The sequence below is a fragment of the Balaenoptera physalus genome (genome assembly GCF_965194825.1).
Source record: "Balaenoptera physalus genome assembly, chromosome: 12".
NCBI classification, from domain to species: domain Eukaryota; kingdom Metazoa; phylum Chordata; class Mammalia; order Artiodactyla; family Balaenopteridae; genus Balaenoptera; species Balaenoptera physalus.
The window spans coordinates 79,996,891-80,010,126 of NC_138897.1; the positions used below are offsets into that span (position 1 = coordinate 79,996,891).

The 13,236-nt window shown below is 37.4% G+C and overlaps 1 protein-coding gene across 6 annotated transcripts in view; it reads left to right on the plus strand.

Annotated features, from left to right (window-relative positions):
• The window catches only part of SPPL3 (signal peptide peptidase like 3), a 68,936-nt gene that overhangs the window by 23,767 nt on the left and 31,933 nt on the right, over window positions 1-13,236 (plus strand). For all 6 annotated transcript variants that reach the window (XR_014251865.1, XR_014251866.1, XR_014251867.1 and 3 more), the window contains exon 3: window positions 12,831-12,919. Coding sequence is in view for 3 of the 6 variants with exons in the window: in XM_082417560.1 (XP_082273686.1) it covers window positions 12,831-12,919 (89 nt within the window). In the remaining 3 variants the exon portion in view is untranslated. The remainder of the gene's footprint in view (window positions 1-12,830; window positions 12,920-13,236) is intronic.

Genomic DNA, 13,236 nt, shown 5'->3' on the forward strand with positions numbered 1-13,236 from the left:
CTATTGTGTCATTTAAAGCTTCTGTTTCCTTATTTATTTTCATTTTGGATGATCTGTCCATTGGTGTAAGTGAGGTGTTAAAGTCCCCCACTATTATTGTGTTACTGTCAATTTCCTCTTTTATAGCTGTTAGCAGTTGCCTTATGTATTGAGGTGCTCCTATGTTGGGTGCATATATATTTATAATTGTTATATCTTCTTCTTGGATTGATCCCTTGATCATTATGTAGTGTCCTTCCTTGTCTCTTGTAACATTCTTTATTTTAAAGTCTATTTTATCTGATACGAGTATTGCTACTCCAGCCTTCTTTTGATGTGCATTTGCATGGAATATCTTTTTCCATCCCCTCACTTTCAGTCTGTATGTGTCCCTAGGTCTGAAGTGGGTCTCTTGCAGACAGCATATATATGGGTCTTGTTTTTGTATCCATTCAGCAAGCCTGTGTCTTTTGGCTGGAGCATTTAATCCATTCTCGTTTAAGGTAATTATCGATATGTATGTTCCTATGACCATTTTCTTAATTGTTTTGGGTTTGTTTTTGTAGGTCCTTTTCTTCTCTTGTGTTTCCCACTTAGAGAAGTTCCTTTAGCATTTGTTGTAGAGCTGGTTTGGTGGTGCTGAATTCTCTTAGCTTTTGCTTGTCTGTAAAGCTCTTGATTTCTCCGTCAAATCTAAATGAGATCCTTGCCGGGTAGAGTAATCTTGGTTGTAGGTTCTTCCCTTTCATCACTTTAAGTATATAATGCCACTCCCTTCTGGCTTGTAGAGTTTCTGCTGAGAAATCAGCTGTTAACCTTATGGGAGTTCCCTTGTATGTTATTTGTCGTTTTTCCCTTGCTGCTTTCAATAATTTTTCTTTGTCTTTAATTTTTGCCAATTTGATTACTATGTGTCTCGGCGTGTTTCTCCTTGGGTTTATCCTGTATGGGACTCTCTGCGCTTCCTGGACTTGGGTGGCTATTTGCTTTCCCATGTTAGGGAAGTTTTCGACTATAATCTCTTCAAATATTTTCTCGAGTCCTTTCCCTCTTCTGCTTCTGGGACCCCTATAATGCGAATGTTGTTGCGTTTAATGTTGTCCCAGAGGTCTCTTAGGCTGTCTTCATTTCTTTTCATTCTTTTTTCTTCAGTCCGTTCCGCAGCAGTGAATTCCAGCATTCTGTCTTCCAGGTCACGTATCCGTTCTTCTGCCTCGGTTATTCTGCTACTTATTCCTTCTAGTGTAGTTTTCATTTCAGTTATTGTATTGTTCATCTCTGTTTGTTTGTTCTTTAATTCTTCTAGGTCTTTGTTAAGCATTTCTTGCATCTTCTCGATCTTTGCCTCCATTCTTATTCTGAGGTCCTGGATCATCTTCACTATCATTATTCTGAATTCTTTGTCTGGAAGGTTGCCAATCTCCACTTCATTTAGTTGTTTTTCTGGGGTTTTTTCTTGTTCCTTCATCTGGTATATAGCCCTCTGCCTTTTCATCTTGTCTATCTTTCTGGGAATGTGGTTTTTGTTCCACAGGCTGCAGGATTGTAGTTTTTCTTGCTTCTGCTGTCTGCCCTCTCTCTCTCTGTCTTAATCTCCTCTTCTTATAAGGACAGCAGTCATATTGGATTAGGGTCCACCTTAACAACCCCATTTTAATTTAATTACCTCTCTGAAGGCTCTGTCTCCAAATGCAGTCACATTTTTAATTATAGTTATTCTATGAGTCAAAGGAAATATTGACTACAAAGCTCCTAGCATAGTGCCTGACAGTATAAGCTCAATAAAGGTTAACTATTAAAAATATTTTAATCCACGGCTGCATAGTCAGAAGACCATCTCTTCTACTTGGATTCTTAGTAGTAGGTTCTTAATGTAGGTCTATATGAGCATCGATAATTAGAAATTTGTCTGCCTCCTACAACTTGACACCCGTAACTATTTCCTGTTTAGTCATAGTTGGTGAAAAGACAAATTGAAAATAGCAAATAATATGCTATAATTTAGATGGCTTTTTCCGTAATGGTAAATGGTTGTCTGTGATGGAACAACCATAGCTCAAGTCTTTCTGTTACTATTTAAACATTGATTTCAGTAAACTAGACTTGCTGTTTGTGAAGCAGATAGCTAAGATACAATCTGGATGGAATATCTAGTAATAACATTATAATGTATAAATATCATATTGTATGTTATTGCATAGTAATAACAATAGGGTTGTGATGGCAGGGGTGGGGGGATTGAAGGGTAGTTTTCTATGAAGATGGAACAAACTGTTCTAGGTCCAGCCAAGCAATTTCATATCTGTAGAGTTAATAAAGATTACCAAGTAAGTTGGGATAAAGGCGCATAATTCACAGTGGTCCCTGGATAGCTCAGGAGGCAGGGTCTTCTACAAAGGCTCTATTTAACAGCTTAAGTTTGCTGTCAGCTATGCAGTGTGGGTAACCATTACTAGACCCCAGTCATAGAAGCCTGAGATCTGCTAAACTTAGGTCCAGGATGTCATTTTATAAAGCTGGAATGCATGTATCTTCCGTGTTTGAGCAAATATATGGGGCCTCACAACCTCATTTAGCCAGATTTCTGTTTTGTGTAATAGTGATCCATGGTAGTATATTCCATATGTACAAGAAGTTAGGTAGGTACATAGAAGGTATTTTTAAATACCCAAATCAAACTTCTGGAGATGAAGACAACAATGTCTGAGATCAAAAATACATAGGGTTAGATTAACAGCAATTAGACATTACAGAAGAAAAGATTAATGAACTTGAAGGCACAGCAATAAAAACTATCCAAAGAGAATTAGAGAAGAAAAAAATAATTTTTTTAATGAAAAGTGTCACTGAGCTATCGTTGGACATCAAAGAACAATCTCCAGTGGCCTAATATGGTAATTGGAGTCCCTGAAGGGAAGAGAAGAAAGAGGGGGACTGAAAAAGGCTTGAAGAATGAATGGACAAAATTTTTCCAAACTTGAAGAAAACTATAACCCACAGATTCAGTAAACCCATAGCACAAGAACCATGAAGAAAACTACACCAATGCACATCATAATCAAATTGCTCAAAACCAGTGATTAAAAAAATCCAAAAAGCAGCCGAGGGGGTGAGGGGATGGGAGGTGGGAGGGAATCCGATTTCTCACTGAAAACAACATAAGTGAGAAGACAGTGGAACAACAGCTTTAAAGTACAGAAAGAAAAACTGTCAACATAGAATTCTATGGCAAATGTATCTTCCAAAAGAAAAGGCAAAATAAAGATGTTTTAAGACACACAAAACCTGAAAGAATTCTTCACCAACCAACTTGCACCACAAGAAGTGTTAAAGGAAGTACTTCAAGCAGATTAAAAGTGGTACCAGTTGGAAGTCTGGGTCTACACAAAGGAATGAAGATCACCAGAAATGACGCCTACATGGGAACTCCCTGGCAGTCCAGTGGTTAGGGCTCACTCGGTGCTTTCACTGCTCTGGCCTGGGTTCAGTCCCTGGCCAGGGAACTAAGATCCTGCAAGCCGTGCAGGATGTAGCCAAAAAAAAAAAAAGAAAAGAAAAAGAAATGTTGACTACAGTGATAAATATAAAAGGGGTTTTTTCCCTTATTATTTAAAACTCCTTAAAAGATAATTGTATAAACAAAAATAATAATATAGTATGGCGTTCATAGCATAACATGTAAAAATAAAATGCATGGTAATAATAGTACAAAGGTTGAGGGGGAATAAATGTAAACTGTTATCAGGTTTTAATACTATATATGCAGTACTGCCATATAACTTGAAGGTAGGCTGTGCTGATTAAGATGTATGCTATAAACTGTACAACAGCCACTAAAACAAAAGAGCAGAGACTTCCAGCTAATAAGACAACAGAGGAAATAAAACAGAATCATAAAAAATACTGTGTTAATCCAAAAGAGGACAGGTAAAGGGGAGCAACAACAGAAGAGATAGGACAAACATGATAGTCTCAGACCTAATCGTAACAATAGTCACATTAAATGAAATTGGCCTAAAAACTCCAGTTAGAAGACAGCAGTTGTCAGATTGAATTAAAAAGCAAGATCCAATTACATGATGCTTACAAAAAACACACTATAGATATAAAGCCAGAAAAAGAATTTAAAGTAAAAGGTTGGGAGAAGATACACCTTATACTCATCAAAAGAAAGCTGGAGTGGCTATATTGATGTCAGACAAAGCAACTTTCAGAGCAAGGAATATTACCACAGACAAAAAACCTTATTTCATAATGATAAAGGGGTCAGTTAAGCAACAAGACATAATAATCCTTAATGTTTGTGCATCTAATAGGAGATTTTCAAAATACATGAAGCAAAAACTGATATAACTTCAAGGAAAAAATAAAACAAATCCACAAATGTAGCCGAAGATTTTAGTACCCTCTCTCAGTAATCGATAGAACAAAGTAGTCAGAAAATCAGTAAAGATACAGTGGCTTAAACAGTATTCTCAACCAGCTTGACCTGATTGACATTTATAGAACACTCCATTCAACAATGGAATACACATTCTTCTCAAGTGCATGTGGAACATTTACCAAGATAGAATGTATTTTGGGACATAAAAAAAAGTCTCAGTAAATGGATTCAAGGCATACAAAGTATGATCTCTGATCTCTATTAGTCAGCTGGGGCTGCCATAACAAAATACCACAGATTGGGTGTCTTAAACAACAGAAATTTGTTTTCTCAAGTTCTGGAGGCTGGAAATCCAAGGTGAGGGTGCCAGCATGGGTGGGTTCTGGTGAGCATTCTCTTCCTGGCTTGCAGATGGCCCGCTTCTTACTGTGTGCTCACATACATGGTCTTTCTTCAGTGTGTGCATGCTCCAGGAGAGAGAAGGAGAGAGCGCGAGAGCGCGCACGCAAACTCTCTGCTTTCTCTTCTTAGGATACTAATCCCACCGTGAGGGCCCCTCCCTCAGGACCTCAGCAGAATTACCTCCCAAAGGCCCCATCACCAGATACCATCCATCACATTGAGGGTTAGGGCTTCAACAAATGAACTTTGTGGGGGACACAAACATTCAATTCCTAACAAATCACGATTGAATTGAGCAGAAAGAGCTCTGGAAAATTCCCAGATGTTTGGAAACAAAAATAACACACTTCCATGTATCAAATAAGAAATCAAGAAGGAAATTAGAAAATACTTTGAATGAAAAGAAAGTGAAAACACAACACACCAAATTTATGGAATGCTGCAAAAGCAATACTTAGGGAACTGTAGCTCCAAATGCCTGGATTATAATAGAGCAAAAAGTATCAATGACCTAAGCTTTTACCTTTCTTAATAAACTAGAAAAAAGGAGCAGATGAAACCCAATTCAGTAGACAAAAGGAAAGAATAAAGATCAAAGCCAACGTAAATCAAATAGATTTCCTCTACTGGAGAAAAATCAGTGAAACTAAAAGCTGATTTTTTTAAAGAATCAATAAAATTGGTAACCCTCTAGCCAGACTAATCTGGGGGAAAAAAGAGAAGACACAAACCTAATATCAGGGGTAAGAGAGGTGATATTACTAGAGCCTACAGATATTAAAAGGATAATAAGGGACTACTATAAACAACTTTATGCCAAAAAATTTGACAACTTAGATGAAACGGACAAATTTTTTGAATGGTACAATCTACTAAAGCTCACTCAAGAAGAAATAGATAGGGCTTCCCTGGTGGCACAGTGGTTGAGAATCCACCTGCCAATGCAGGGGACACGGGTTCGAGCCCTGATCCAGAAAGATCCCACATGCCACGGAGCAGCTAAGCCCGTGCGCCATAACTACTGAAGCCCGCACACCTAGAGCCCATGCTCCACAACAAGAGAAGCCACTGCAATGAGAAGTCCACACACCGCAACGAAGAGTAGCCCCCACTGGCCACAACTAGAGAAAAGCCCGCGCACAGCGATGAAGACCTAATGCAGCCAAAAATAAAGTAATTAATTAAAAAAAAAAGAAGAAATAGGTAACCCAAATAGCCCTATACTTATTAAAGAAATTGAAAATTGCCAGACTGTTTTCCAAAGTGGCTGCACCAGTTTACATTTCCCACCAGCAACGTGTGATGGTTTCAGTTTTACAGCCTTCCTAACACGTGATTATTATCTGACTTTTTGGTTACAGCCATCCTAGTGGGTACGAAGTGGTACCTCATTGTAGTTTTGATTTGTATTTCACTAAGCTCTGCCCACCAAAGCAACAGCCAGCTCTACCCATCACCAGTCCCTCCCATCAGGAAACTTGCACAAGCCTCTTAGATAGCCTCATCCACCAGAGGGCAGACAGCAGAAGCAAGAAGAACTACAATCCTGCAGCCTGTGGAACAAAAACCACGTTCACAGAAAGATAGACAAGATGAAAAGGCAGAGGGCTATGTACCAGATGAAGGAACAAGATAAAACCCCAGAAAAACAACTAAATGAAGTGGAGATTGACAACCTTCCAGAAAAAATATTCACAATAATGATAGTGAAGATGATCCAGGACCTTGGAATAAGAATGGAGGCAAAGATTGAGAAGATGCAAGAAATGTTTAACAAAGATCTAGAAGAATTAAAGAACAAACAAACAGATGAACAACACAATAACTGAAATGAAAAATACACTAGAAGGAATCAATAACAGAATAACTGAGGCAGAAGAACGGATACGTGACCTGGAAGACAGAATGCTGGAATTCACTGCTGTGGAACAGAATAAAGAAAAAAGAATGAAAAGAAATGAAGGCAGCCTAAGAGACCTCTGGGACAACATTAAACGCAACAACATTCACATTATAGGGGTCCCAGAAGCAGAAGAGGGAAAGGACTCGAGAAAATATTTGAAGAGATTATAGTCGAAAACTTCCCTAACATGGGAAAGCAAATAGCCACCCAAGTCCAGGAAGCGCAGAGAGTCCCATACAGGATAAACCCAAGGAGAAACACTCCGAGACACATAGTAATCAAATTGGCAAAAATTAAAGACAAAGAAAAATTATTGAAAGCAGCAAGGGAAAAACGACAAATAACATACAAGGGAGCTCCCATAAGGTTAACAGCTGATTTCTCAGCAGGAACTCTACAAGCCAGAAGGGAGTGGCATTATATACTTAAAGTGATGAAAGGGAAGAACCTACAACCAAGATTACTCTACCCGGCAAGGATCTCATTTAGATTTGACGGAGAAATCAAGAGCTTTACAGACAAGCAAAAGCTAAGAGAATTCAGCACCACCAAACCAGCTCTACAACAAATGCTAAAGGAACTTCTCTAAGTGGGAAACACAAGAGAAGAAAAGGACCTACAAAAACAAACCCAAAACAATTAAGAAAATGGTCATAGGAACATACATATCGATAATTACCTTAAACGAGAATGGATTAAATGCTCCAGCCAAAAGACACAGGCTTGCTGAATGGATACAAAAACAAGACCCATATATATGCTGTCTGCAAGAGACCCACTTCAGACCTAGGGACACATACAGACTGAAAGTGAGGGGATGGAAAAAGATATTCCATGCAAATGCACATCAAAAGAAGGCTGGAGTAGCAATACTCGTATCAGATAAAATAGACTTTAAAATAAAGAATGTTACAAGAGACAAGGAAGGACACTACATAATGATCAAGGGATCAATCCAAGAAGAAGATATAACAATTATAAATATATATGCACCCAACATAGGAGCACCTCAATACATAAGGCAACTGCTAACAGCTATAAAAGAGGAAATTGACAGTAACACAATAATAGTGGGGGACTTTAACACCTCACTTACACCAATGGACAGATCATCCAAAATGAAAATAAATAAGGAAACAGAAGCTTTAAATGACACAATAGACCAGATAGATTTAATTGATATTTATAGGACATTCCATCCAAAAACAGCAGGTTACACGTTCTTCTCAAGGGCGCACAGAACATTCTCCAGGATAGATCACATCTTGGGTCACAAATCAAGCCTCAGTAAATTTAAGGAAATTGAAATCATATCAAGCATCTTTTCTGACCACAGCGCTATGAAATTAGAAATCAATTACAGGGGAAAAAACGTAAAAAACACAAACACATGGAGGCTAAACAATACGTTACTAAATAACCAAGAGATCACTGAAGAAATCAAAGAGGAAATCAAAAAATACCTAGAGACAAATGACAATGAAAACACGACGATCCAAAACCTATGGGATGCAGCAAAAGCAGTTCTAAGAGGGAAGTTTATAGCTATACAAGCCTACCTCAAGAAACAAGAAAAATCTCGAATAAACAATCTAACGTTACACCTAAAGGAACTAGAGAAAGAAGAACAAGCAAAACCCAAAGTTAGCAGAAGGAAAGAAATCCTAAAGATCAGAGTGGAAATAAATGAAATAGAAACAAAGAAAACAATAGCAAAGATCAATAAAACTAAAAGGTGGTTCTTTGAGAAGATAAACAAAATTGATAAGCCATTAGCCAGACTCATCAAGAAAAAGAGGGAGAGGACTCAAATCAATAAAATTAGAAATGAAAAAGGAGCAGTTACAACAGACACCACAGAAATACAAAGCATCCTAAGAGACTACTACAAGCAACTCTGTGCCAATAAAATGGACAACCTGGAAGAAATGGACAAATTCGTACAAAGGTATAACCTTCCAAGACTGCACCAGGAAGAAATAGAAAATATGAACAAACCAATCACAAGTAATGAAATTGAAACTGTGATTAAAAATCTTCCAACAAACAAAAGTCCAGGACCAGGTGGCTTCGCAGGTGGATTCTATCAAACATTTAGAGAAGAGCTAACACCCATCCTTCTCAAACTCTTCCAAAAAATTGCAGAGGAAGGAACACTCCCAAACTCATTCTATGAGGCCACCATCACCCTGACACCAAAACCAGACAAAGATACTACAAAAAAAGAAAATTACAGACCAATATCACTGATGAATATAGATGCAAAAATCCTCAACAAAATACTAGCAAACAGAATCCAACAACACATTAAAAGGATCATACACCACGATCAAGTGGGATTTATCCCAGGGATGCAAGGATTCTTCAATATACGCAAATCAATCAATGTGATACACCATATTAACAAATTGAAGAATAAAAACCATATGATCATCTCAATATATGCAGAGAAAGCTTTTGACAAAATGCAACACCCATTTATGATAAAAACCCTCCAGAAAGTGGGCATAGAGGGAACCTACCTCAACATAATAAAGGCCATATACGACAAACCCACAGCAAACATCATTCTCAATGGTGAAAAACTGAAAGCATTTCCTCTAAGATCAGGAACAAGACAAGGATGTCCACTCTCACCACTATTATTCAACATAGTTTTGGAAGTCATAGCCATGGCAATCAGAGAAGAAAAAGAAATAAAAGGAATACAAATTGGAAAAGAAGAAGTAAAACTGTCACTGTTTGCAGATGACATGATACTATACATAGAGCATCCTAAAGATGCCATCAGAAAACTACTAGAGCTGATCAGTGAAATTGGTAAAGTTGCAGGATACAAAATTAATGCACAGAAATCTCTTGCATTCCTATAAACTAATGATGAAAAATCTGAAAGAGGAATTAAGGAAACACTCCCATTTACCATTGCAACAAAAAGAATAAAATACCTAGGAATAAGCCTACCTAGGGAGACAAAAGACCTGTATGCAGAAAACTATAAGACACTGATGAAAGAAATTAAAGATGATACCAACAGATGGAGAGAAATACCATGTTCTTGGATTGGAAGAATCAATATTGTGAAAATGGCTATACTACCCCAAGCAATCTACAGATTCAGTGCAATCCCTATCAAATTACCAATGGCATTTTTTACAGAACTAGAACAAAAAATCTTAAACTTTGTATGGAGACACAAAAGATCCCAAATAGCCAAAGCAGTCTTGAGGGAGAAAACGGAGCTGGAGGAATCAGACTCCCTGACTTCAGACTATACTACAAAGCTACAGTAATCAAGACAATATGGTACTGGCACAGAAACAGAAATGTAGATCAATGGAACAGGATAGAAAGCCCAGAGATAAACCCATGCACCTATGGTCAACTAATCTATGACAAAGGAGGCAAGGCTATACAATGGAGAAAAGACAGTCTCTTCAGTAAGTGGTGCTGGGAAAACTGGACAGCTACATGTAAAAGAATGAAATTAGAACACTCCCTAACACCATACACAAAAATAAACTCAAAATGGATTAGAGACCTAAATGTAAGACCGGACACTGTAAAACTCTTAGAGGAAAACATAGGAAGAACACTCACTCTTTGACATAAATCACAGCAAGATGTTTTTTGATCCACCTCCTAGAGTAATGGAAATAAAAATGAAAATAAACAAATGGGACCTAATGAAACTTAAAAGCTTTTGCAAAGCAAAGGAAACTACAAAAGACAACCCTTAGAATGGGAAAAATATTTGCAAACGAATCAACGGATAAAGGATTAATCTCCAAAATATATAAACAGCTCATGCAGCTCAATATTAAAGAAACAAACACCCCAACCCAAAAATGGGCAGAAGACCTAAATAGACATTTTTCCAAAGAGGACATACAGCTGGCCAAGAAGCACATGAAAAGCTGCTCAACATCACTAATTATTAGAGAAATGCAAATCAAAACTACAATGAGGTATCCCCTCACACCAGTTAGAATGGGCGTCATCAGAAAATTTACAAACAGCCAATGCTGGAGAGGGTGTGGAGAAAAGGGAACCCTCTTGCACTGTTGGTGGGAATGTAAATTGATACAGCCACTATGGAGAACAGTATGGAAGTTCCTTTAAAAACTAAAAATAGAATTACCATATGACCCAGCAATCCCACTACTGGACATATACCCAGAGAAAACCATAATTCAAAGAGACACATGCACCCCAGTGTTCACTGCTGCGCTATTTACAATAGCCAGGTCATGGAAGCAACCTAAATGCCCATCGACAGACGAATGGATAAAGAAGATGTACATATATACAATGGAATATTACTCAGCCATAAAAAGGAACGAAATTGGGTCATTTGTAGAGACGTGGATGAATCTAGAGACTGTCATACAGAGTGAAGTAAGTCAGAAAGAGAAAAACAAATATCGTATATTAACGCATATATGTGGAACCTAGAAAAATGGTACAGATGAATTGGTTTGCAGGGCAGAAATAGAGACGTAGATGTAGAGATCAAACGTATGGACACCAAGGGGGGAAAGCAGCAGAGGGTGGGGGTGGTGGTGTGCTGAATTGGGAGATTGGGATTGACATGTATACACTGATGTGTGTAAAATGGATGACTAATAAGAACCTGCTGTATAAGAAAATAAAATTCAGAAAAAAGAAAGGAAAAGCAAGATGCAGAAAAGTGTGAATAACATGACCCTGTTTTTGTAAAACTAACAGCAATAAAAATATTTCATGTACATGTATATATGTGTAAAAAACAAAAAAAAAGAACTTTTCATGTGCTCATTGGCCATTTGCTTATCTTCTTTGGAGAAATATTTATTCAGAGTCTGCCCACTTTTTAATTGGGTTGTCTTTTTATTATTGAATTGGAGGAGTTCTTTCTATATTGTAAATGTAAGGCCCTTATCAGATACACAATAGCACGTATTTTCTCCCATCCTTTGGGGTTGTGTTTTCATTTTTTTCTAAGTGTTCTTTGCAGCACACAAGGTTTTAATTTTGATGAAGTTCAATTTATCAAATTTTCACTTGTGTGTTTGATGTCATATGTAAGAATCCACTGCCAAATCCAAGGTCACAAAGATTTTATCTAAAGTTTTATAGTTTTAGCTCTCCAATTATTTAAATTTAAATTAATTAAAATGAAATAAAATGTAGAATTCAGTTCCTCAGTTGTGCGCCCACATTTCAAGTGTTCACGTGGCTAATATCTACCAAATAGGTCAGTGCAGGTACAGAACATTTCCACCATCACAGGAAGTTTGGACACACAAACACTTTAAAGGAACGCAGTAGTAGAAAATGAGCTAAGGACTTGAACAGTTAGTTCACAAAAAGAGAAATGGGCAAGCTCAGGTACATAAAATTGTTTAATAGTTAAAGAATTCTAAATTAGGACAGAGACAGCATTTTCAGTCCCCCAAGATTGACTGTGTCTACTTCCTTCAGGTCTTGACTCAGAAATCACACCAGTGTGGCCTTCCCTTGCCTACCCTGTTTAAAATTTCAGATCTACCCTCTCCATTTCCTGCCTTTTCTCCTTAGCTCTTACCATTAGCATACCCTGTATTTAACTTATTTTTCTTGTTTATTGTCAGTCTCCCCCCTCTTCCAATGTAAAATCCATGAGAGCCTATTTTACTCACTATTTATTGTCTCTCCAATACCTTGAATATTCCCAGATATAGCAAAAACTCAAATCCGTGTTGTTGAGTGAGAGCTGGCAAGGTGTAGAGATACAAGTGCTCTTATACACTGTTCTCAGAGAGTGAATTGGTCCACCCTTTTTGGAAGCAATTGTGTGGTATGTAAAAGTCTCAAAATTGTGCTTGCCTTTTGACCCAATATTTCTCCTTCTAGGTATTTAGCATAAGGAAGTAATTAAAGAGGTGCACAGAGATATGGCTGGAATATTCAGCCACAATGGAATGCTTTTACCTGCAGTCAGGAAAACTCTTGAACTGACACTGTAAGGAATGTAGATTGTTTTTTTAAATGTGGCATCAAGAAGTGTTTTGCAGAGCTGTTCAAAAGAGATCTTCCTTTCTTTCCTAATGCTTTAGCATTTAAAAGTATGTCTCATTACTGACTTTTCTGGTCTGCTTCTTAAGTAAAACTAAAACTTACCTATACAATTTTTTCCCACAGGTCCCTTAATATGGACTTTGAAAATCAAGATAAGGAGAAAGACAGTAACAGTTCTTCTGGGTCTTTCAATGGCAACGGCACCAATAATAGTAAGGCATTTTATGACAATTAGCTTTCTACATGTAGTTGTCTTAATTTGATTCTTTCTATAACCCCAGTAGATAATTTACTGGGTTCAAGGATTATGTCTGATATAATAATAAAATTAAATCTGTATGGTATAATTTGTTAAAGTCTTATGTTCTGAACCTGAACTATGGATTTCTTGTGTACTGCTTTTAATTCATGCCTAAAAGCTTGCTGCCGAGATTCTTTATTTTCTTTTTTTAAATAAATTTATTTTACTATATTGTTTTTGGCTGCATTTTGTCTTCGTTGCTGTGTGCGGGCTTTCTCTAGTTGTGGC